The sequence below is a fragment of the Mchenga conophoros genome, linkage group LG3 (assembly GCF_057382185.1).
Source record: "Mchenga conophoros isolate Kocher_MC1m ecotype Shallow Benthic linkage group LG3, M_conophoros_male_GT1.1, whole genome shotgun sequence".
Lineage (NCBI taxonomy): Eukaryota > Metazoa > Chordata > Actinopteri > Cichliformes > Cichlidae > Mchenga > Mchenga conophoros.
Window position 1 is genome coordinate 42,283,341 of NC_140528.1, and position 26,042 is coordinate 42,309,382.

Sequence of the window (26,042 nt, forward strand, 5' to 3'; positions counted from 1 at the left end):
TGAATTTAACAAAGGTGTTGCGTTTATATTTTTGTTGAGTGTACGTTACTGAACACATGGAAACATGACACAATCAACTTTATTCAATCCAGCTTCATCAGAGCTCATTGGAAATTTCTAGACCAAAATGTATTCTCAACTACTCATCAAAGTAGCCACCTTCGGCAGATATAACAGCTGAACACAGCCGTGGTGTTCTTTCTAAAATGTTTGAACCTTGTAGGTTGCTTTGCTTTCACTCTTCGGTCCAGTTCATCCCAAACCAGCTCGATGGGGTTTAAGTCTGGAGACTGTGCTGACCACTCCATATTTTCAAGCTCACCATCTTGTTCTTTTTTTCCTGAGGTAGTTCAGGCAGAGTTTGGACTTTTGTTTTGGGTCATTCTCTAGCTGCAGGATAAATGACTGACCAACAACGTGCATAGCATATGGTACTGCATGGCGCTGTAGAATGTCATGGAACAATCCTTTCGCCTACTCAATGGCGTACATAGATCCTGCGTGATGAACCGAAGATTTCAGATTACAATTCATCAGTCAAAGACCTACATTTAGGTGTTATGATGGTCTGTCTCTCCTCTGATGTTAATTGCTTTTTCTCACCATTTTCTGTAGCAACAAGGACAATGCTGTTCCCCTGATGCTCACGTGGCCATGGTACACCAGTGTTCCAGCACTGCTTTTATGCAGACAGAGGGGGCTGTGGGTAATCCAGAAACATTGGACCACCTGTAAGAATTTATTATAATGAATGAGCTTAATTGAAAAAAATTTATCGTAAAGTAAAAGTATAATGAAGCAACCGAAATGACACAAACATGGAGAAAAAGTCTCACAGTAACTGTGAAAACAGACACAATCAATATAATAGTCATTTAAGATTTATGTATACCAAAATTATTTTTAATATATAAAAATAAAATATAATAAACTTCAGTGTCAGTCTGCCTTCATTCTGTCAAGCTGAAAAACAAAGTTTTTGTTTTGATTTGTAGTTTGTTTTTTTGTTACACCACTGGTGTAACACACACACACACACACACACACACATTTATATATGTGTGTGTGTGGATAGATAGATAGATTCTGACTCAGCTTTAAGTGTTTCTTATGATCTTGTGTTCTCTGATTATGTATTCGGGTTCAGACTTTTGTGTTCTTAGGATTGCGGTTCTGTGCTCCCTGTTCTCTGCCTGTGCATTTCCTGTTTTATTTTGAAAGTCTGTATCTTATGTCAGTGTGTTCTCATTTGTGCCCTCCCTGTCCTCTTAGTCCTGTTCACCTCTGGTATTTAGTGCCTGAACCTCTGAGAAATGTTTCCAGTATATTTTTTTTTAAGTCTATGACATGAAGTGCTGAAGCATTTCAAAAGGCAAAAGAAGAGTTCAACTTGATAATAGACAGGTGTTCCTAATAAAATGGCCACTGAGTGTATAACTCCATAACCAAATCCACAGTGTGGCCAGTATGTAACACACTGTACATGAAGACTGTTTATTAATGGAGTTTCCCTCATATCACCAAATCTTGATATGCATCTGTTAAAATAAGAGTTAGAATAGATTATAACAAAGTCAAAGTCTCTTTGCAAAGTTGTATCCTGTGTTTTTTTCCCCCTTCAAGCAAACTTGTTAAACATTTTATAAAAAGGGTTAAATTTTCACATCATATTTTATAATGAACAATGATCCATCGTGTAGATACAGAAAAAGCTGAGTGCAGCTGTACCTGAAATTTATTTTGTCCATTAAATGAGTTGCAATCAAATCAGTTCTGCTGTCAACAGACAAACTTCACAGTAACTAAGATTCATGTGTGAAATCGTTCCTGCTGTCTGTGGCTCACATGAACTTTAATAATAATAATAATAATAATGGATACTTTATTGATCCCCATGGGGAAATTACTTGTTTTTCTCTGCATTTGACCCATTCACTCAGTGAAGCAGTGGGCAGCCCACTAAGCAGGCGCCCGGGGAGCAGTGTGTAGGGACGGTACCTTGCTCAGGGGTACCTCAGGGTAGCCGTTAAGTAGATTCGAACCGCCGACCTTCCGATCATGGGGCGACCACTTTACCTACTGAGCTATCCCTGCCCATGAGCTATCCCTGCCCATTTATCTGCTTTGAAGAAAACTGAAGTGTTTTGGGTTCATCACAACAACTCAGGTTGTCCATCAGACATCTTTGTGAAACAAACAGAAGATCAAGTGAGACCAAAGTTTATTGAAACTGCAGAGAAACCAGATCACTGCTGTGGAGACGACAGCACTTAGAAACAAAATACAAATAACAGTAAAGTTACTGAACACATGGAAACACGACACAATCAATAACTTTAGTCAATCCAGCTTCATCAGAGCTTATTGGAAATTATCCAGTTTAATGTCTCATTGTACTCTGAAATGAAAGCACAGTACAAATAAGCAATTGGAGTTAAAAAAGAAATCAGAATCAATTTAAAGACAAATGTATTCTCAACTTCTCAAAGTAGCCACCTTTGGCAGATATAACAGCTGAACACAGCCATGGCGTTCTTTCTACAATGTTTGACACTTGTAGGTTGCTTTGCTTTCACTCTTCGGTCCAGTTCATCCCAAACCAGCTTGATGGGGTTTAAGTCTGGAGACCGTGCTGACCACTCCATATTTTCAAGCTTACCAGAGGGTACTGCATGGCGCTGCAGAATGCTGGGTAACCATTCTTTCGCCTACTCGATGGCGTACACAGATCCTGCGTGATGAACCGAAGATTTCAGATTATAATTCATCAGACTACAAGACCTACATCTAATTGTTATGATGGTCTGTCTCTCCTCCATTGTTAATTACTTTTTCTCACCATGTTCTGTAGCAACAAGGACAATACTGTTCCCCTGATGCTCACGAGGCCATGGTACACCAGTGTTCCAGCACTGCTTTTATGCAGACAGAGGCGGCTGTGAGTAATCCAGAAACATTGGACCACCTGTAAGAATTGATTATAATTATTGAGGTTAATTGAAATGATTCATCTTAAAGTAAAAGTACAAGGAAGCAACCGAAATGGCAAAATAAACACGGAGAAAAAGACAGACATACACACATTTTATTAGTCATTTTAGCTTTATTTATATTAAGATTAAGATTATATTTTATTTTCAGATACTAAAAATAAACATCAGTGTCAGTCTCCCTTCATTCTGTCAAGCTGACAAACAAAGAGTTAAAGTCAAGTCCTCAAACTCTCCTATCCTGTTTGATAGGAGAGTGACCCCAAACACACTTCCAGTGTGTATAGTACCAAATCATAACAACAATTGCATCAGTGGGCTTTATAAGGCTATAATAAGGTAAAGACTACCATAATATCACCATGGTAACTTGTGCTGTGAACATAACCTATTCTGGAGCCGATTAGAAATCGGCAGGTATGAAATCACCACCATGTGCTATCCTCGCCCACTTATCAACCAGTCAACATCCACTTCTAGCACCACGCAGTCAGGATTGTGGAGGACTGCATGGGGACACGTCTCACATAAGTGACCCGACCCAACCTTGGATGGAGACATTTGCTCACACAGAAAGATGTAAGGCAAAAGAAGTGAGTATTATTAGGGTGACAGCTGCACATTAGAGCTCTGAAACTTTAAACACTTTCTGTCCCACAGCCTGACAAAGGAGACGTGGAAATCTCTGCAGTTTGTCCCAAAAGGAAATTAAATCAATCGATTAAAAAGCTGTTTCTTGATCTTTCATCTGGATGACAACCTGCCCTACAGCACAAGTTACCATGGCGACTCACCCCAGTAAGAAGGGAACCACCTTCGTTGTACAGAAAACCCAGACCTGCATGTACACCCTTAGTCCTACAGAGCAAATCATGTCTTCTCCTCCATCATCAGTTATCAGGAGAGCAGACAGTCAAAGTACAAGAATTCAAACAAACACAGAGATTCTACTTACAGAGCAGACACAGCACAGATGTTTCCTTCATCGTCCTTCTCACTCATTTCAGCTTTTTTTCATTTCTGTCACTGACACCAAGTAAAGCCCGCCCTCTTCCTCTGAGCACCTTTCTGTTGGTACAAAAACAGTATATATATATTTAACAGGTTTTTATTTGAATTAAAACCTAGGAGAAGTGAAAAAGTTGATATTTTCCAACAGAAAGTTCTTACTTTCTGGGACAGTGACTCGAACTTACAAGTAGAGTACAGATCAACATAGTCAGTCATGTATGGCATGTGCAGAACAACTCAGTTTACTTGGTGAGTTGCATGTCTGCAGAACGCAAATATGTGAAGATTTACAATAAGCCAAGCTGTGGATGATATCTTTGCTGAAGGAAAATACAGAAAACAGCATTGCAATGTGAATGAGCCAGTTTCTGACGAGGAGGATGATAGAGAGCATCAACACAGACACATCTGATGAGAAGGTCACAGGTGCTGAAGCTGCTTCTGCTGAAATATACAAATCCAAAAGTGCAGCACCTCCTGGCTCACATGGCATTAACCTGGGCTCACCAGGTTTGCTGTGACAAGAATAAGTGTCTTTTTATGCCATTGACAAGAACGACATCATTGCTGTGACAAATCTTGAAAGAAAAGAAGTTGATGGCGACATTTGGAATGACACTGATAAAGAATACGTGGATTCCCATGTTCTTGTATCTGTAGTGTACAGATCCGAATACAAGACCACTGATAGTCTCTGGGATTCGTTAATTGGATTAAAGCATTCTGCAGTTTACACTCAGGATTAAACAAAATACTACATAACAAATATCTATAAAATACCTGGAATATTCTCAAACATTTCCAACATCCCCACATTGAAAACAATAACCAACAATAATCCTATGAAGATAAATGAAATTCCCACACTTTCTACTCATACCTTAACTCCTCCTCCTCCTCTAAGAAACCAATAAACTGTTTGTGGGCCCCGGGGCATCATTTCCCCAATATTTCACAATATCGGAACCAGGAAGCAGCAGGTGAGCAACAGTATCATTTATAATTGCTAACATGAAAATTATACAACTTAGACGAGTTTGTAGAATTTTGATATAGATCTCTCTGTGCTTTTTTATTGTAGACCAACACCGTAGTGATGAGGCGCAGATACCAAAGAAGACAAGTACGACTAGAACTTACACACACCGACCACCACGTATACACTCAGCTGAAAACCTGTAAATAAAGGTTTCAACAGTCCTCCAATTACTGTCTGTTTACGTCACTGCCCAATAAGCCTGCAGAATATATTAAAGATGTAAAAAGAGTCCGTCCGTTCCAAGCTCTTAGCTCTGATCTTCAGAGGTGACAGCGTAGTCCATTTCCATGGAAAATGCTCCTTCTGGTAATACATGGCCAGCAATCCAGGCCAATCTGATATATAAATCATGGCAGCTTGTGATGCAAAAAACAGCTATTCCTCATATCTACAGATTTACACAGGTGAGCCTGTGAGTGGCATCCTTGAGAAAAATCAGGGAAAACATCTAGTCCTGGAACATCTAGAAATGTCATTCCACATATTGAATGGAATAGTACGTTGTTCATGATAGGGAAACATAGTACTGGCAAGTGTGATTACTGTGGGGTGGAGGAAACTGTAGAACATGTCATGTTGCAGTGTCAGAGGTATCAGGTTGAGAGGAGACATTTGATTCAAAATCTTAGTAACCTAAAAATCAAACTGGATCTGGTTGAGTTGTTGCGGCAGGACTCGGGAAGTAAAAGTTATCAGGCCTTATTTCAGTTTTTAAGAGAGGGGAACCTGTTTGGCAGGATTTGAGAATTTTTTTTTTTTTGGGCGTCGTTCCACCATACTCCAGTTGGTGGCGGTAATGCACCTTTCACTTGTTTGCCAACCGCCAATATAACTGTAAGAAAGAAAGAAAGAAAGCAGGAGGCGGCAAAACAAGGAAGTGCCTGTGCTTCAGAAGTGCCGGTCAACAGCGGTATCGAGCCTGCTTTCTCTACACATTTATAACACTTATCTTCAGCTTCACAGAAGATACCAGTACGAGATGGGGGGTTCCGGAAAGCTGTACTTTTTCCTCGGTGTTCTCCATGTCTGCTCCGCCTCGTCTGCAGGTGAGATTTCAGCCTTGAAGGCTAGCTTAGCCTAGCCGACACTACGCTCTTGCATCTATGAATCAGAAATTCAATTGGCTCTTGACGTTGGTTCTTTATTTTATAAAACGGGAGTCTGCGATCCGGGTCCGGAACCACCAGATGTCCCATAAGGACCCGGACCTACAGCCGTAACAAGAAACCAGAGTGGGGCAGCTTTTCTTGTTTTACAGTATTAGCAGTGGCTTGACAAACGCAAAGCAAATTATTCTGTGCAAAAAGGAAAACGGACAATAATAATAGAGCACTTATGGTCTGAAATCCTGGGCTCCTCCCGAGAGTGACTGCAGTTAGTTCAAGTCCAGTCTTTGACTGTTTGCAGATTGTTGCCTCCTATCAGGCGAGATGAGCCCTCTTGATCAATTTATTTAGTATCATTTTAGTATTTGGTGTCACTGTATCACTTTTACCCAGATACTAACATGTTTAGTAAAGCTGAGGACAACGAAACGTGTTACAGCAGTGATAAATGTTTTGGAAATTTGAGGGTTTGTTTCTTTTGTTGATTTCATTTGTAAGAGTCTTCACAGTCCATCCAATATTAAGGATTACTTGTGTTGTAAAATAAAAATTGTAACCGCAGTTGAGCATTTGAGTCTGTGAACCACAAAGTTACAGATTCATCAGAGAGAAGTCGCTCGCTCTTTGCACACCGCTGACATAAAGACAACTCAGCTCATTTCTGCTCCGTTTCAGTAAAATCCGAGTGTTTAGAGGCATAAATCCGTATTATGCCTCTAAACACTCAGTGTGAGGACTGAGTTGAGCCAAAGCAATAGCAGCTTTAAAATGCTTGTGCAAAGAACCATTACTCTATCTGGTAATGTTCCTCCCTCCTTTTAGGGATAAGGAGCAAGACAATTTTTGGAGGGGGGGCTAAGTTTATACAATTTGCAATAAGTTGTGCGCCACAGGCTTTCAAATTCATATTTATGTGACTAGTTTAAATATTCTCCTCCTGAAACTCTTACAAACGCCATAAAACCAGCTGAAACAATACAACAGTCAAACTGACGCCGAGTACATCCAGCAGCTTTTTAATCTCAGACAAGGCTGTGTGCTGCTGTAGATGTTAGTGAATCTGGCCCCAAATCTTCCTTTAAGAATTCAAGTGAGAATCAAATGCCTGACATCACACTACAATCTGACGCCACAGCTTTTGGCCATCACAGGAAAAGGAAACACGAGTTCTGTCCATTGTCTGTGACTCTGAAATCTGAACCATGAGACAAACAAGAGCATCTCTACCTCTCAGCTCGGACTCTCTCTCTTCTCTCTGATGATGATGATTCGTCCATGACGGACGTCCTCAGTTCTTCCTGCAGATCCACCACCGTCTACACAACAAAGCACATACAGATGACGTCAGTGCAGCAGGCACAGTCCTACTGATACTGCTGCTGTTGTTTTAATTATAACACAAAAATCAGTCACATTATTCAATCTGGCCTAATCAAAGTTCAGCACGCTGTTCAGGTGTGAGTCCTCTTATTGGAGCACACCGGCTGATGTTTGAGTGAAAGGGAATTTTCCTTTCTTTAGTTTAATATTAGAAAATGTTTGTTACCTCAATAGTAGCATCACACACCATCTCATCTGGTTATCTATTAGTCAGTAAAAATGTTTGCTGTATGTTAAGATTAAGACTAAGATTATATTTTCTATTTTATACATTAAAAAAACTTCAATGTCAGTCGGCCTTCATCCTGTCAAGCTGACAAATATCCCAGAGTTGAGTCGATTTTTTCCTCTGAACTCAGTAGTCCTGCAGGCCTGAAGCAGGATTTGCTCTAACCTCAGAGTTAACTACACAAGGTCATTCACTGCTTACCAGCATATATTCAAATCATTTGTCGTTTGATATCTTCAAACAGCTACAACAGCAGTTTCCTAAAGGCATTCTTTAAGGCTTTGTAAAGTAAGACCCTAAAATAGTATCATCAACACGGTAACTTGTGCTGTGAACTGTCCTAGAATCAGTTACGTTCTAGATTATAGATCAACAGGGATTGAAATCATCGCCTCCTGACCAATCAGTTCTCCAAAAGTTAGCGCCACTATTCCTGGAAGATCCCTTGGACCACTTTGTAGACCACTGGGTATGAACCTCTGACATCTCCGCGTTTTCTTCATAGTTCAATTTTACCTTTTTATTTTTTTTAATTTTCTCTTTTTGATGGCTGCAAACAAACGTCCTCCTGCCCCGAAACAATCTACCTTACAAAACTCATATACCGTATTTTTCAGACTTTAAGGTGCATTTGAAAACCTTTCATTTTCTCAAAAATCGACAGTGCACCTTATAATCCGGTGCGTCTTATGTATGAATTCTAGTTGTGCTTACTGATGTCGAATCAATTTTATGGTAAGCTAAGAAGCCGCACTGCTTGATGTATTGTCGGAGCATTACGGTTACTGTAGTCAGAAGTGTCGTAGAGTAATACGTACTGCGCGTCAACATAATATTACCGTATTGTGTGTGCATAATGGACCCTAAACTGGGGCTTGTTGAGAGAAATGTGTACGAAGTAGATTTCAAACTCAAAGCTATCAGTCACGCAGCAACATGGGAACAGAGCAGCTGCAAAATCTGTCTGTCTTTGTTATTATGCTCTATGACTTTTTAGTTTACATTTGACTGCACAATTGCGATCTTTTTGTTAGGCACAAAAGAACATTGTTATATTTTATTCATGGAGTATTATTTAATAAATCTTGATAATTTATTTTGGAGTATTTTTTTTAATGTACATCTACGTTGTATGTTAATAAAAAGTGTCTGTGTGACATCTGGGACATGCTTTATATCATGTGTCAGCATCCAGCTAAAGAATATCAAGATATGAATTTTAGGCCATATCGCCCAGCCCTACGTACGCATAATGTTACAGGTTGTTTTGATATCAGCTAATAATAAATATAATTTGTAAGGATCTGACTGTTATAAAAATAATGACCCTAGCTAGTTTATATCAAAATTTCAATTCAGATAAATTCACACATCTGGGAGGAGTTATGAACAGATATACATGCGTTACAGTCGTTACAGTTTATTATTCCTTTATAAATCTGCCCCTCAGCTGCTTGGTCACACTGATTGGTGTACTGGCAGCTAATAGTTTAACCACTTGGTGCGCTCAGTGCTGGTGTTTAGTTCTAAGTTGATGGCTGATGGTTGAAGCTTACTGTCCTAAACCCTGAGGAAGGAGATGTGGAAATCTTTGTTGTTTGCTCCAGATCAAAGTGATTAATGTGACTGATTGAACAGACATTCTTGGTGTGTGTTTGGTGTTTCCAGCACTGTGTAAGAGACAACAACAACAGCAGGTTGGAATCACAGAGAATAATACATATACCTTTTCTAAATCACCAAATTAGGGTTTGAGAGAAAGTTTAAATATAAAAGCATAGATGTTAGATATGAGGTCATCAAGTACACTCTAGATGTCTTGTTTTAGAATCATACATTAATTCATTTAGAATAACAAGATGCAAACTGTTGTTAAAAGCCAGGGATCAGGGAAACATAAAGACTTAAAAAACACCCTCCTACTAACCGTGTCGAGGCCAAGGAATCTTCTGGGAATGGTGACACCATTTTCTGGATTGTTCAATAGGTAGTGATCTCATACCTGGATCTTAACCCTCTGGGATTCAGAGTATAATTGGCCGTTTTCGACTACTTTTGATTTTACCTCTATATTTCACCTTTAGAAACTGTTAATCTTGCCTTGTTTGGTATCGGGGGTTTTTCAGCACAACCTCAAATATCTGAAATTTGAGGGTTTTTTTTCATTTTGGTATACTATATTAGCACAATTGATCTGAATTCAGACAAAAAATTCAAAATCCGAGTAGAAAAGTTATTTTTTACTGTAAAACCCACAAACATGTTTAATGAATCATTCTCATAACTTGAAATGTAAATTGTACATTTCTAAAAATTATGCACAAGTTTTGCAAACAACAAAGTTATCAGGTACTATTTACCTAAAAATGCAGCCATGACCTCAGACATTTTTTATATAACAATTTAAATCTATTTACAGAACAATCAGGTGTGCTGCATCAAATAAGAAGGCACACAAATTATTTGTGCCAGTCCAAAAAAATAGTTTGTGTGCCTAAACCCTACAGGTCTGACAGCAGGTGTATCAGTCCTGTTTTCCATGTGGAGACAGCGTTTACACTGAAATTTACCTTTGGTGGCTTTTGTTTGGAGAAAATGTGAAATTCAGCAGTATAACTGACACACAATACAAAACAACAACTACACAACACACTAACTACAGCTTCCAAACACGCTAAACGTTACTAATGTTTCACATATGAAAACTCGCTCTCTCCCTTTCTTTCGCTCGCCCGCTTTCTGTCGCGGGTGTCACTCCTAAAAACTTCCCCTTCTCCCTAAACAACCAAATGTCACATGTTGCTTTATCATTTTTTGATTCGCTGGCATGGTAAATTCTAACACCAATAGGGAAGGGGTGTTTTTTCTTTTTTCACTCGCAAGCCGAGAGTGTTTGCTAGCGCTGTTCGTAGAAAACACCATTTTTACCGTTCTTCCCACTGTAAACACCACTGTTTTCTTCAGAAAAAAACATTGTGTGTATTTTTTATCATAACTCCGGTTTTACGTGGCCCATCAACACAGTTAAAAAACTGGTGTATAGTTTGAAGTCCGCACTTTCGACCCAAGTTGAAATGGAGACTGAGCTGCTGCATCTTGTAGCTGTGTAGTCTTAAATTGGTCATGTGATTTTGACACGCCGGCGCACCCGTTGACCCCAAAGGTTTAACCTGTTCTACGACACAAGTTGCCATGGCGATTTAAGGAGAGAACCACTGACATATTTAAAGATGGGTGACCAGCATCTAAACTAGGGCTGCAAGATATTAGGAAGACCTGCGATATGCGATAACTGTGATCAATATTGCGATAAACTAAATAAAAAAACATAATTAAAGTTTTACTGCAACAGTTTTATTTAAAGAAAGCTGCTGTATTAGCAGTGTAACAACAAAGTGCACTTTAACATTGAAACACTGTCCCCATAAATTTTTTTCCTGAGGCTTGAATTCTGAAAGACATCCTTCCCGGTCTCTATAATCAGTTTTAAATAAACATAACTTAAATTATATTGTGAGAGTCTGGAAAATACACAGTCTCTAGACACCATGTGTTCAGTTCAAAGTGTGAAGCTCATATATGGTTCCGTTGTACGACTTGACCATAGGTCTGTAGTGCTTGCGTAGTTTTCAGCTTGGCTCAGTTCAAACATTACGGTCTTGCGGCATGTTTCGTACATTTGTGGAATGGCGACATGGGAAAAGTAGTTTGGTGATGGGATGCAGTATCTCCGGTCCACTTTATGTATCAGACTGGTGAAGCCCTCTCTACTAACTGTATTTATAGGCATCATGTCTTAAGCCAGAAAATGTGTAATGGCCTCTGTTATTGCTTTGTAGAGCTTTGACGTTTTCTCATAGAGTTCCACTTGAAAAACTCTGATACAGAGACGGCTGTTGGACTGCTGTGCTCTTTGTCTTAACATTAGGGTTAGCCAAACAAAGGTTGCTATCTTTCTGGAACTCTTCAAACAGTTCTCTGTGGTTGTATTGAAGATGATGGATGATCTGATATCGTCATGTTGGTGTTGTTCCCTCATCATCACAGATAATGTTGTTCCAGTTTCAACATTGCAAGTGACGAATCACCTTCTCCTGATGTCATCCGCGACCTCGAAAAAACAAACGCTTTCAAAAAAATCTACCTCACTTGCGAGAAGAGAAACCGCCTCTGTAAGGACAATATGTATAATGCTTACCGTTTATTAAAGAAAAGTATCCTGAAATGCAAAGAATTCAAGTTCCTGGATCGACGGACAGAAGCGGTTTCTCTTCTTGCAAGCGAAGTAGATTTTTTTTAAGGCGGTATTTTTCAAAGGCAGAAAAAGCTGGTCACTTGCAATGTTGAACCTGGAACAACATTTATTATGATGATGTGGGAACAACACCAACACGAGGATATCAGATCGTCCGAAGAGGATGGTGGAGATTAGTTGTGTTTCCTCAGGTGGTTGCCACGAGTGTTCGGCAAGTTTTGCAGAGTACCTGTGTTTGGAGAACGTCGTCTTTATCAAATCCAATGTACCTCCAAATAAGCGAGGTACATTTTTTTCACCCACGAGTTCATAGTCAGTAGCGTTCTCGTCATGCATCTCGCTCTCAGCCATTACAACTCTGACTCTTTGCTGCAGCGTTGTTTGCTCCCCACCTGCTTAGGAGGCGGGCCTCTAATCCATTTGATTGATTAAGGCTGTGAAGGGCTCTATCTATTTATATCTATCTCTATTCGACTGGTCAAATCTGTAAAGGGGTTTCTTTGATTGGTAAATTCTTTAAAGCACGTGTGTAAACATTTTAAAGTACCCAATTATTGCAGTTTTTGCCATCTTTTGCGATGGGCCCATCGCACAGGCTGATATCGCGGTGCCAATAAGTTTTCGATTTATTGCGCAGGCCTGATCTACACCTTCTGTCCTACTAAGAAAATCATGTCTTCTCCTCCATCAGTTATCAGGAGAGCAAACAGTCAAAGTACAAACTTTCTCACACAGAGATTCTACTTACAGAGCAGACACCGCACAGATGTTTCCTTCATCGTCCTTCTCACTCATTTGAGCTTTTTTTCACTCTCACACCAAGTAAAGCCCGTCCTCTTCCTCGGAGCACAAGCCGTTCTGTTGGTACAAAAACAGTGTTGGTAAGGTAAACTATATAAAATATATATCACACAGCAATACTTTTTAATTTCCTTACAACACTGAATTAAACACTTAATGACAAAAAAGGTTCTTATTTTTTAAAAGAATGTTATTGGTTCAAGAACAGTGACTATGGCTTATTTAAAGAAAATCATCCGACACGTCTACTAATCTTCCCTAGTAAACATTGTTATTTGACAATCGGTGACATTTTTTGTTAACATCTACTAGTGGCTGAAAAAAGTGGAAAGAAGCAGTGACACGGACATGTTAGTGTTTGCCAACGTCAGTTTGTTGTACCTCTTAAACATTACCTGGTCGCTTTTATTAGAATTTGAAACGAGAGAAAAGTTTCTGCCCAATTTTTGTTTTATGCTCTCATATTATCCATTCTAATAAAACAAAACACTTTCTTCAGTGTGAATTAATAGGTTACAAACCTGGATTCTGGCTTTGGAAAGCTGTAATTTGGGCAGGGTCTTCTAATTATAGACCATAATGTTTTTAATACTATCGTTTCTATTTATTACAAACAGGTACAAGCACCTGCCGATATATCAAGAAAACAACACCTGATCTTTCATTGCTGTTTTTCCTCTGGGTTATCAAGACCTGTTTACTTAAACATCGAGATTCAAACTATAGTTAAATCAATTTTCTTATTGTAATGGAAAGATAACACTGCAAGTCACATAAATTTAGATTTAACTTCATGTCTGAAGTTAAAATCTAAATAAATAAATTAACAGAACTTGGTCTTGTCTTTTGTCCCCCAAACCCCATGTAGGACATCTGAAACAAACATGTGATCAGTAAAGAAACAAAATCAAAAAAAAAAAAAAAAAAAAAAAAAAAAACCACATACACAAAACGCCCACTGGGCACAAAAAGGTGTGCCCAAGTGAACAGACCACTGTGTTAAGTTGTTGCACTCTCAGTTTGTTTGTTGGTCTAATTGCACCATCCTTGGATATTTATTACACTGATCTTTCGATCCTCTGAATCCCACCACAAGATGGGGAATATCTCTCTCTTATTCGGCCTGATTATCGGTGTCTTACTCCCCTTGTTTACAGGTGAGATCCGTTAAAGCAGCTTTTGGCTTTTGCGAGCTTATCCGTCAACTGCATCTGAGATTGTGTCTGTTACAGTTTTCTTGGTCTGAATTTTGATTAAACCGCCTTTACTGTAACCCAGCAACGATGGGGGGCACAATCCAGTGCACTCCTATAATCGCTAGCAGCTCATACTGGTGTGTTAGCATCAAGTGTCTGGCAACTGCAGCCAGCAGCTAGCTCCGGCTACAGCCAGCTAGCACTGAACAAAGCGGAGACCAAAACTGACATTAACACGAAGCAATCGCGGTCCGTATAGATAGTAGCTGCAGCTAATTGGCGGTTAACCGTCTAGAGACTGGGCTCAATACATTCACTAGCCGCAATGGGAGATCGAGACGAGTGTTAATACCGAGCAGTGATGGCCTAACAGGTGCTGTTCCTTGGCGGAGCCCGGAGGTTAGCCCCGGCTAACCGAAGCCAGCGAGTTAGCACAGGCTAGAGCTAATTGGAGCTACATGGATGTTGCTGCTGTCAGGGCCATCACTGTTTGGTCTTACTAGTCATCCGCTGCTACATTTTTCGTAATCGGAGACGGACGCTGGTATTTAAATCAGGCAAAAACGGCCCCTACAGCAGCTGCTGGTTAGCTTAGGCTCCAATTAGCTGTAGCCGGTGTTAAACCGCTGCCTAAATTCACCGTAATCTTAGACCGACACTTTAAACGTATCAAAACAGCGCAATGACGAACCCGACAGCAGCTAGATCCAGGTAGCTACAGCTAACTAGCACTTAACCGTCTCACTACCTTGACTCACAGATGCATCGGAGATGATCCATACAGGTACTGCTAGTATCCATTTAGACATTGGCCACAATGGATTCTTCCAGAAAGTTAAACGAGAAAGTAATCGCTAGCAGCTCGTACTGGTGTGTTAGCATTAGTATCAGGTGTCTGACAATATGACCGAGCCCTCGCGTAACACGGCGGCAGCAGCTAGCTCCGGCTACAGCTAACTAGCACTGAACAAAGCGGAGCCCAACAAGGATAATAACACGAAGCAATCGCGGTCGTATAAATGATAGCTACAACTAATTAGCAGTTAACCGTCTAGAGACTGGGCTCAATACATTCACTAGCCGCAATGGGAGATCGAGACGAGTGTTAATACCGAGCAGTGATGGCCTAACAGGTGCTGTTCCTTGACGGAGACAGGGGGTTAGCCCCGGCTAACCAAAGCCAGCGAGTTAGCACGGGCTAGAGCTAATTGGAGCTACATGGATGTTGCTGCTGTCAGGGCCATCACTGTTTGGTCTTACTAGTCATCCGCTGCTACATTTTTCGTAATCGGAGACGGACGCTGGTATTTAAACCAGGCAAAAACGGCCCCTACAGCCGCTGCTGGTTAGCTTAGGCTCCAATTAGCTGTAGCCGGTGTTAAACCGCTGGCTAAATTCACCGTAATCTTAGACCGACCATACATAGTATGTTATTCTTTTCATCTTATTATGTTCCATTGGTTTTCCTAATTTCAACAGTCTTTCTGAGAGTGTCTGCATCAGAAAAAGTCCAAGCTGTTATATTGCAGAAAGGCTGCCTCCTATCAGGCGACATGAGTATTACCACAGCATTATATCACTCGTGAAAATGAGCAACATCATGTAAATATTAATTGTAACTGCAGTTTCCATTTTGTGCCATACGCTGCTGATATATTTTGAGTTTTATTTAAAAGAAAACAGTTAAAACTGTAAACTCACAACTGAACTCTGAACATCACACTGCTGGAATAAAAAAAAATCTATATTGACTGATCCAGTGTAAGCTCAGGTTTCACGCATGTGTTTCTCTCTGAAAACATGTCAGTTCAGATCAGTGAATAAAGCAAAAACCAATATGCTTTGAATATCAGGAAATAGTCTAACACACTAACAGACTAATTAAAAACTGCTTTTCTTCAGACATGTGATTTTATTCGTTACAGATTAGGCAGAAAGAAGTTTGTGCAAAGCTTACATGAATGAATTGAGCAGAGCTTTCCGTTGTGCTTTACATCATCAGAGTTACTGAGGAAGATGAATTTGTTTGTCTTGACTCAGTGTGAGGATTCTGCAGCGGCAGCTCTGAGTCATATAAGTAAATTACAGGTTAGACACTTGATCTTGTTAGCTTGAAAAAAAGCTGAACGCTGGTGTAGATGTTACTCAACCCAACGTCTTCTTTAAAAATTAAAATCTTATTTTTCACACGTTATTCTCGTTGTTTGCTGTCGCAGTTTAAACACGGTGGTCGTTCAGAGTCTCCGAGCAACGCTCTTCCTTAGCAATCCTCCCAAACACTACCTTGAGTACAAAATTGCGTTTTTATTTAAAAAACAACAACAACAGAAACAGCCGTTAGGCAAAGGGACGCGCCCTTTCCGTGTTGCTAACACGGCCTGCTAGCTGTGGGGTAGGATTAGCTCAGCAACATGAGGGTTTCTGCTCCATTAAACTAAAGTAACACACAACAGGCTGGCACAGGAAGACTAAAACATGACTTTCAACGTGTTTATCAGCTCCGTGATCAACATTACACCCACAAAAAAGCCTGTTTGTACTGTGAATAAGCTTTAACACGCCAGTGTTCTGTTCTGAAACACGGAAAATACAGTTGGCAAAAGACTAATATATTCTTTTAGAGGCCGTCCCTCCACACAGATTACAACTATGTAACTAGAGCACTAAAGAAGGAACACTTTAAATCCAAGGCCACACCTTATTTCAAATACTTTAGGCATTAAAACTCTACAAGTCGATTAAATGTTACTGAGGATCAGGACAAAGGTGGCTGAATGAGCACAAACAGCCGCCATTTTACGTCTTTGACTGTAGATTCAAATTTAAAACCAGGCCTGAAACACAAGCTTCTTTTTACTGTGTGTATGTCTCTGTATAATAACTATATAAAGACATATAATTTGTCGTTGAATCTATAAAAACGTGTGTTGGCTTTAAAAACTTGAGCATTTTCTCTCTGACTAGTCAGAGGTCATCAAATATTTGTAAGCTGAGTAAGCGCTGTAGGTGCGGGTTATTCAGGCTCCGCCTATGATTATGGCGATGATATTCCTATATATATGGCCATGATGATATTCTAATACAAAAAGAAACGAAACCGATGCAGTCTGCGTTTCACCATCGCTCGGAAGATTTCTAGAAATAACACGTTTGTTCGGACTGTTTGAACGAAAAAGGACAAAATGAAAGATGAATCCCTGTGTCTGCCTCGGGTTTAGCTGCTCGGTACTTTATTATTTATTCTTTAACTCGTGTTTTCAGCACAGATCGGTCCGTAAACGCCACTGCCAAAACACTGTCATAATAACACCGAGCTTCTAATACATGTATGTCATATGTTAATAAAAGAATAAATCTTACACTTGCAGCAAGCACACGGTAGTCTGTCCATCTGAGCCTGCATTACGTCGAGGCGCAAACAGCACGCAGTCGCTCGGTCTAGTCCCGTCGGCGCCTGCGAGGCTCAGTAAACTCTGTAACAAGAGGGTGGAGAGAATGACGTGTCCAGAGAGCGGGGAAAACCTGCGTGACTTGTCTGTTTCGAGAGCTTTGAGCAACACTTGACTTTTTCGTATCTGTGCATCTTACGCTTTATTTCACATTTACAGATCTGAGTATTCACACGCTCATGTCCGTGTTCACAGCAAAATCTACAATCAGCTCTTCCAATAAATGGTTAATTTTAATTATTATACATTTAATTATTTAATCACTCACTTGAACTGATTTCAATGTGCTGGATGTGATGACGATGATCATTTCTGATGGTGAAACTGAAAAATAAAAATTTTCGGGCATGTTCTTGTCTACACAAGCCCAGCAAGTGGCTCACAAAAGTGACAGTTAAGTTTTTTTTTTTTTTATGTTATTTAAGATTTTGTTACTAATGAAATGTTTCATACTCTGTTCAGGAGCTTTTATTCTCTGTGCTCCGTTTTTGTTCTGACAGTTTTTTAACAGATCTGATGCTCAGATTTAATTCGGCCACTGTAAACCAAGGATCCCAGAGAGACTCTTCACTCTGATTGGCTGGTGTAACAGTTGTACTTTGACCTTTAAGCTCTCTGCACTGTGTTGTTTCCTCTTTCAGACCAGAAAATCATCGCAGCTGATTCTGGACACAACGTCAATCTGACATGTCGAGCTCCAAACAACAACATCTTCATTGTAGAGTGGAGCAGAGCTGACCTGGGAGATAAACATGTAGCTGTGTTTAAAGACAAGGAGCTCAAAGAACATGATCAGCATCCATTATTTAAGAACCGGGTGGATCTGCAGGACAGACAGATGAAGGATGGAGACGTGTCTGTGATTCTGAAGAATGTGACGATTAATGACACTGGAACATACGAGTGCTGTATTGTGAGAGAAACAGTCTCATGTGACCCTATCTGCACCATCGACTTGAGTGTTGTTGATCCTCCAGGTGAGTGAGTAGAGTTGAGTGTGTGTGTGATCAGAGGTGAAGCTGCTTCCTGGTTGTTGATGTTTGTTTCTAAAGATGTTGTTGATGAGACTTTGTAGAAAGCAGCTGGTCTGAGTGATGTGATCAGAGTGCAGTAGATAATGTCTGACAGCAGTTTGAAGAGGAAATGGATTCTGTTCTGTTCTTCACTCATCACCTACCTGACAGCTGACACCTCACACCTGTTTCTCACCTGCAGGTCCGACAAGAGACGACACAGATTATGGATCTGTTGGACTGAAAGTTGGTCTTCCAGTTGTTATTTTCCTTCTTCTTGTTGGTGGTGCCTTTGTTGGTTATTTGATCTACAGAAAATATAAACAACGTAGCCAGGACTCATATTGCCCCACCACTGAACCACAGATTGAAATGTCTCAGAGATTTCTGAGTTCTGAATCTCCTGCTAATGAACACAATGACAGAAATGAGCCGGAAGAAAACAGCTGTCACCAACACTCCACAAGGATTCCTGATGCCACTCTGACACTTGAGAATGAACTACTTCATCCTCATACTCCTCAGGAAACAGCAGGACTCCTTCCAGAGAGTGACATCAGAGTGCAGTAGATAATGTCTGACAGCAGTTTGAAGAGGAAATGGATTCTGTTCTGTTCTTCACTCATCACCTACCTGACAGCTGACACCTCACACCTGTTTCTCACCTGCAGCTCAGACAGGAGGACACACAGAGGATGGACCTGTTGGACTGATCGTTGGTCTGAGTGTTCCTGCTGTGGTTCTTGTTGCTGCTGTTGTTGTTGTTTTTGATCTACCGAAAACAACGTAAGCAGGGTTAACCTCCAGTTAAAATTCAGCCTGTTTGAAATGTTTCAGTTTTTTCCAGCTGATCTGAGTCTCCTGCTGTTTCAGCTTCTCAGAGGTGACACTGAGCATTCAGGATAAAGACAGTTGTGGTTTTCCCATCATGTGTAGACTCAAATGGCATCAAAAACTGCCAAAAAAAGATTTTTATGAATTTTTACATTTTCTCTTTCTTTGGTTTAAATTGTCGACAAAGAATCCAGGAAGCATTTTCAGGTTTTATGTTTAAACGTAGATTATATTCTCAAACTCCTGCTGAGTTAATGTCTCTTTAGCTTTACTTTAATTTTAAAATACCTGCTGCTTCACTCATATTTATATCACAGAAGCTTCTAATGTTTATTATATACAGCTTTAAGCATTGCACACACTTCTTAACTTTACAGCAAACTTTATATTATATATATTTAAATAATATATTTCTTTTTAATGCATGTTAAATAGTAATGTGGATGTTAAGTAGGTTTCATGTTTATATTTTTAATCAGAAACTTTCTGACTTTGACTCAGTTCATGCATTTTTCATGGACTTTCTGATTCTAATGTTTTTACTGTAAAAGTGCCTTCGGATGGTTGTTGTTTCCTGGTGCTTCATGAATAATCTTGAAGTGAAACGGAATAATGTGAGCTGGACTCAAACATACCTCACTGAGCACATGTGTAAACTGGATCTAAGCGAGATGGAAACCTGCTCACTGAATCACTTTGACTCTGAAACTGTAACGAGAGACAACATTTAGACATTAACTGTCATTATATAACAAGTTTATACAGCTGTAGTCTCTTGATGCTACGAACAGAAAACAAAAAATAAATAACTTGGTCATAAAAAGGTGTCGGTGTAACTGGCTCAACCAGGACTTTGCACGAGGGCTCAGACAGCTGTGTTCATGGTCGTACCTCAGTATTTACTGAGTCAGTGACCAATCTAGGACCGGTTCTATGTTCCCACCAGGAAAAGAAAACGACTCACGTTTTCCATTAGACATCTTTGTGAAACCCACAGAAGCACACGAGAAGATCAAGTGAGACCAAAGTTTATTGAACCTGCAGAGAAACCAGATCACTGTGGAGACGACAGCACACTTAGAAATAACATAAATAACAGCAAAGTTACTGAAGACATGAAAACATGGATTGCATCTATATTTTAGTTACATACCATTTATTATTTTTTATGTATAAATTACGTCTTGGTCATGCTTTTATTCTGAAAGGCCTGGTGAAGAATTGTTCCCTCAAGTATGAAAAATAAATAAAATCTTTATGGTATCTGCTTCTGCTTCTTTATAAAAGAAAACAATAACTTTCCATTTGAACTTTCAGTGATTTGAACTCAGTGGTTGTGTGAGGTTTCCTTCATGAGGAGAACAAACAGAATATAAACCAGTGTGTTTACAGTGAATGTGTCAGGTCTGAGCTGCCGTGTGGACCAGTTAGAGAGCAGCAGCTGGATCCCAGTGGTTGGACTGGTGGACGACTTCAGTGAGGAGTCGATGACATTTGGCTCTGGTAGAAACTCTGCACACACAAACACAAAGGAGGAAAAAAAATTATAAGAAGATATCCAAAAGATTTTCAAATTAAAGGTTTCACATACATGTGCACAATAGCTGTTTAAAATACATATTTGGTGGCCTGAAACAGGCAGAGTCCATAATTACAGAGAATCCAACGATGACTTTCATACCAGCTTTGATGGAAGCTGCGTCTCCTGTCCCCCATTAATGTGACTGGAAATGTCCTCAAACTGGGCAGCACTGGTGGATCATCTTTGTACGTCTGATAAGAGATGAATGCAGAGCAAACATGAGGCTGTAACTGAGGACAATAACTGATCATTGTTAACTTATTACTTTATTCTGTCATTATTGTTCATTACTGACAGTTACAATGACTGTATGAATTGTAATGACACGACACTCACAGACACACAGGTCTGTTCAACACCGCTGGTTGTCCCTCTTCCTCTCTCTCACAGCCCGTCTTCCTCCTCACTCTCAGTACTGTCCCTCTCTGTACTGCAACAGTGTCAGAAACCCACATTTGATTTTTTTGTTTATTTATCATATTTAATTTTTCATCTGTCTTTTTGATTAATGTGTGAATTAGGGTAATTGAGGTCTATCAATGTCAAAAATCTCACTGTATGATTTCAGTCAGTGTTTAAATAAATCCAACAGGAAATGAGATGTTTATGTTAAAACAGTGGCAGTGTTTTCAAATGATGGCACAGTGATTGTGCTTAGAAATACTCGGGTGATTATTATTTACAGGAATATTATGTGAAATACATTTTTGAGAGATCAAAATGTTGTCATTCAGGAGAAAATCTTCCCTTTTAACAGGATCCATGAAAACAACCTGCTCTAGATGAAACACGAACATTAACACACAAATTCAGCAGGAATCCCCTGAATGTATCTTCAGAAAGGGAGGAGTCTATGACTGTATCATCATCACTCGTCATTAGTTCTGGGCAAGCGCTCCAAGACGGTGTGGAACTTTTCACTCCAACTTTTGTACCATCTGATCAGGACCCAAAAACTGCACGTAATGGATGTAACATCAGTCTGCAGGAATCTACTGGTTGTCCTTTTTTCTTGATCGTGACTGCAGGTGAGTTAGAGCGAGAATCAGCTTTTTTTATTCACACTAGAATACCGCGTTACTCTGCAGCAGCCCACCTTCACATCACATATCAGCCAATGTCCTCCACTTTGTGCCAACTCGGTCAGCAGCCCGCTGTCACTGAACGTTTTTCAGCATTGAGGCCATCCGTGTGCAGCGCAACATTATCCATATCCAGTTCTTGAAACCCGCTTTAGTCGGCATGGGTTGGCCCAACCAAAGTGTCAAGTGTCCTATTTCGACGTTCGAGAAAAGGCGGAGGGAGAGGGCGATGTCTGCTCGACGCCTGTTCATGAAGCTTCTCTCTAAAACTAAACACGGTCCTTCTTCTCCTTCAAAGTCGTCTGGCTATCGTCCTTAAACTTTCTAATAACGTCTGAATACCACCTCTAGGTTATTTCTACCGTCTCTTTAACGACCGAGACAAAATAAAATGTTCTTAAACGAAAGAATCCGTCAAAAGAAGTAGCGCGTGAACGCAACGCTGTCAAAGCCGAGCTCTACCGGAAACAAGTTCTTTTCCCCACCTCTTTGCCGAAAAGAAAAAATAACACTTACTTCCTGCCCCAGTGAACCACAAAATGAATGTTACTTATATACACGCAGGTATTTCTTGTGTTGGATTAAAATGACTGAAAAACTGTCAGCTAACATCTGTATGTTTATGCCGCTGTCTGTGTTACATAAACTTAAACAATAATAAGTTCGTTCTTGTTTCTATAAATAGGTCTCATTTAAAATAACTTGAAGCGGATTTCGTGTGTGTGTGTGTACATTGTTTTATTGCAGGAAGCTTTATTAAAGCCCCACTTTATGTCTGTAAGTATTAAACATCTTTAGATATGCGCTATACAATTTAAAGACTAAATAATTGTAACAAGTGTCACCTGGCAGTTTGTTGCTCTCTTCCAGGTGATTGGCTGAAGAGCTGTGAAAAGGTAGTGGGTGTGTGGGGTGAAGTCGGCGCTCTTCTGTGGAAAAAACCAGAGGCAATTAATTCACTCGGTGCGAGTGGGTATACTGTCGGTAATAGTGATGGGTCGGTGAGGCCTCGTGAAGCGTTTCAGCACATTCCCCAAACTGTATCGATGCTGTGTCGACACAGTGCTGCTGTTTTGCTCCATACTGACACCTGCTGGACGTTAAATATCATTGCAGGCAACTTACTTGAGACTCACAACAGACACTGATTCAATGACCTAGTCATTCTTGTACACTGTAAGTTATTGTACTTTCCATATAATCATTTTATATCTTTTACATTTCAAATATTGTAGACATCTTTAAAATATATTGTGAATGACATTAAGTGAAAGACTTCTATTCAGAAAAATAAGTTTATCCAATGTTTTAGCATTCAGTCTATTGCGTTTTTTTGACACCATTTCCACAGCTTTGGAAAACACATGCTCGCAGGGCACAGGTGAAGCTGGGGTACACAAAAACTGTAAACCCAGGTGGAAAAAGTTCAGGTAAGATGTCTTCCTGTTCCCTCAGTACGTTAAAGGATCCTCTGATCTTGGAATGTTTCTGTCTGACACTCTCCACAATACTAAGGGGTTGGCAGTCCTTTATAATAAAATTCAGGAATGCCTGGTCCAGAGCAGTCTTCTTAGATGCTTGATTTCAAAATAATCAAACACATATTAATAAAAAAAAAATGATGATAAAGCTGTTCAGTGTCTATATAGGCCGACCTGTGTTCATTCTCAGTGTGTTTGTCTTAGTTTCATGTTTGGCTCTGTGATGCCTAAACACTGAGGAGGTGATTTTGTTTGTGTAAGAAAGCTCCGCAGAACAGATGCGACATTTAACCTGCATCAAATGAATATAAATAATTTACACTTCAAGTCACATTGCTGTTTTTCCTATTCTGGTAGATCGCACTGAAACAAAGACAGACAAACAGATACCTTATTTACAGTTAAAAGATCAAAATGATCCCACACAGCAGAAACTTTTCTTTTTCTTTCGGGCTCCATTTTGTTATGGAGAGATGTGTATTGTTTTTTTTTTTTGTTTGTTTGTTTTTTTACCTTTGTGAGAGTAATTTTGTGTTTTTTTCGGTGGCGACTCATTCCGTTGGCAGATGCAGATGCGGTACCTTTTAAAGACAGTTTGGCGCGTTGGCAATGAGCGATACAGCAGCTGGATCGATCACGTGACTTTGTCTTAAAGCGACGCACGCATCGATACAGGCTTCGCTCTGTGAGCTTGATACATGCGTCGGTGCGTCAGTGTTGCAGGACCCATCACTAGTCGGTAAGTGACGTTTGCCATTTTTGTTTACATCATTTGCTATTGTATGTGCCTATTTTAATGTGTTGTTGGACTTTTTTTTAGTGTGACCACAAATTTTAATAGAAGAATTGATCAAGCCCTAGATCGACGGCGCGCAGGGAAACTGAACACTATTGTAGTTATATTGTTTGTTTTAGCTTCATGATTTTGAATGGTTTCATAAAATTGATATTTTATTGGGTAATATTTTAATCGATAATGTTGTTTGTGTTTTTCAGCTGTGCTGTCTCTGCTGTCCTTTTTTTTTTGTTCTTTTGATTGATTTGTAATTTTGTTTTGGTTAGTCCGTCCAGCCGTAAAGGCGGTTATTGATTGAGAGTAAGTTGTGTAAGGGCGGACTAACCTCTCTTTTGTTTTTTGTTTAATTGTTTGTGCCACTTCCCTTTATCTCCCAGATCGCAGGCCATGCATAGCACTGATTCCCAGCTGCGCTGAGACCCGAATTGTTTGCAGTGTGTGCCACGATTGTAGTGTCGCTAAGCGGGGTGTGACGGGTTGCAGTGTTGTTATTTTCGCACCGTTGGTGTGGTAAGTCTCATGTGCAGCTGGGATATCAGCAGGATGTGTTGTAAGTCCTGTCTGGAAATAACTGAGAATTTTATGTCTAATTTATGTAATAAATAATCAATTTATATCTTTGCCCCATTTACTCATACCTTGTCCTCGGTTACACAACAACAACTACAACTAACTTAATCTAAATAATTTAATGTATTTGGTAGACCATAAAAACAGCAGAGCTGCAAAAACAAGTAGATGTCAAATATTAATAAATACCAATAACTAGAAATGTGCATAAAAGAGTTTTGCTGGGTGTTGTCAGTGTCAGTAGTGTGTATGTAATGTCTATACAATCCATGCAAAGAAGCTGTCGTTATTAACACAAAGTGGTGCTAATAAAATGGAAAGCACAAGTTTCTTATAACACTAAAATCTCAAAGTGCTTGACTTATATGTGTAAATCATTTTATGTACTATTAAACACTTTTATTGTGAAAGCACGAAAACGGAAACTCTCACTGTAATGATCCTGTGTAATCACCACACAGGTTTACAGCTGTTGGTTTTGGCTCTGTTGGTGTTTTTGCTTTGTTTTGTTTTTTGTTATTGCTAACCCTTAAAGTTTGGATTTGTTTGGCTGAATTTTAAATTCATGTCATGTTCTAAGAATATCTCCAACACAACAGGCTGATATGCAGCTCCAAACCATGATTGGCTGCTGTACAAGTGAATGGTTTTAACTTTGACCTTTAACCTCTCTGCTCTGTGTTGTTTCCTCTTTCAGACCAGAAAAACATCACAGCTGAGTCTGGACAGAACGTCACTCTGACATGTCGAGCTTCAAACAACATCATAGTTGTAAAATGGATCAGAGCTGATCTGAAGTCAGATTATGTCCTTTTTTTCCCCGGGATGATCTGTTTGTTCCAGCCAACCAGCATCAGACAGACTGTGAACGCTTACAGGCAAACATCACACTCATGATCAGTGATTCATTTTTCTCTGAACTTTAAATTAAATACATTTTACTTCATGTAGTTGTTTGTTCTGAGTCACTTTATAAGACCCTTTCTGACCTGTACAGTCTGTTGATGGTGTTTGTCTCCTGCACTGTAAGTAAAGTTTCTTGACATGAATGTTGTTTCCTGTTGCTTCATGAGTAAAACAGAACTGAAACATAATGTGAGCTGGAATCAATCCATAGTTGGTTTGTGGTCATTTTTCTTGCTTTTCACCACAAAAAATGACCACACCGACCAGCCAATCGGTGACATCAGTTTACTACCTGCTCAGATCTCTTGGAAACCCGGCCGAG

General features: G+C 39.8%; 1 protein-coding gene and 3 long non-coding RNA genes across 11 annotated transcripts; 2 read left to right on the top strand and 2 right to left on the bottom strand.

Annotated features, from left to right (window-relative positions):
* Window positions 1-2,204: 2,204 nt before the first annotated feature.
* Window positions 2,205-17,495, bottom strand: LOC146578760 (uncharacterized). The gene is made up of 6 exons (XR_014891522.1): window positions 17,368-17,495; window positions 12,759-12,868; window positions 7,374-7,462; window positions 3,946-4,058; window positions 2,840-2,965; window positions 2,205-2,731 (listed from the first exon to the last, which is right to left on the bottom strand). It is a non-coding gene; the product is annotated as an uncharacterized LOC146578760 (long non-coding RNA).
* LOC146578761 (uncharacterized) lies at window positions 13,794-20,466 on the top strand. Of its 5 annotated transcripts, none has more exons than XR_014891511.1 (4): window positions 13,794-13,968; window positions 18,098-18,433; window positions 18,672-19,255; window positions 20,250-20,363. XR_014891511.1 is itself a non-coding variant. In XM_085268977.1 (4 exons), the coding sequence occupies exons 1-4, from the start codon at window positions 13,908-13,910 to the stop codon at window positions 20,446-20,448; spliced, it is 711 nt and encodes a 236-aa protein (XP_085125103.1). In that variant the 5' UTR covers window positions 13,794-13,907; the 3' UTR covers window positions 20,449-20,466. The 5 variants fall into 5 exon arrangements, 3 of the variants coding, with proteins under 3 accessions (XP_085125103.1, XP_085125104.1, XP_085125102.1); XM_085268977.1 differs by having other exon boundaries at window positions 19,141-19,255; window positions 20,250-20,466; XM_085268978.1 differs by having other exon boundaries at window positions 19,141-20,328.
* Window positions 20,315-21,805, bottom strand: LOC146578762 (uncharacterized). Its single transcript, XR_014891546.1, has 3 exons — window positions 21,222-21,805; window positions 20,985-21,076; window positions 20,315-20,815 (listed from the first exon to the last, which is right to left on the bottom strand). It is a non-coding gene; the product is annotated as an uncharacterized LOC146578762 (long non-coding RNA).
* LOC146578763 (uncharacterized) lies at window positions 21,777-25,863 on the top strand. 4 transcript variants are annotated; one of them, XR_014891532.1, is made up of 6 exons: window positions 21,777-21,913; window positions 22,715-23,143; window positions 23,319-23,397; window positions 24,015-24,187; window positions 24,622-24,754; window positions 25,512-25,863. It is a non-coding gene; the product is annotated as an uncharacterized LOC146578763 (long non-coding RNA). The 4 variants fall into 4 exon arrangements; XR_014891531.1 differs by having other exon boundaries at window positions 21,901-22,744; window positions 22,838-23,143; XR_014891529.1 differs by having other exon boundaries at window positions 21,901-23,143.
* Window positions 25,864-26,042: the final 179 nt, after the last annotated feature.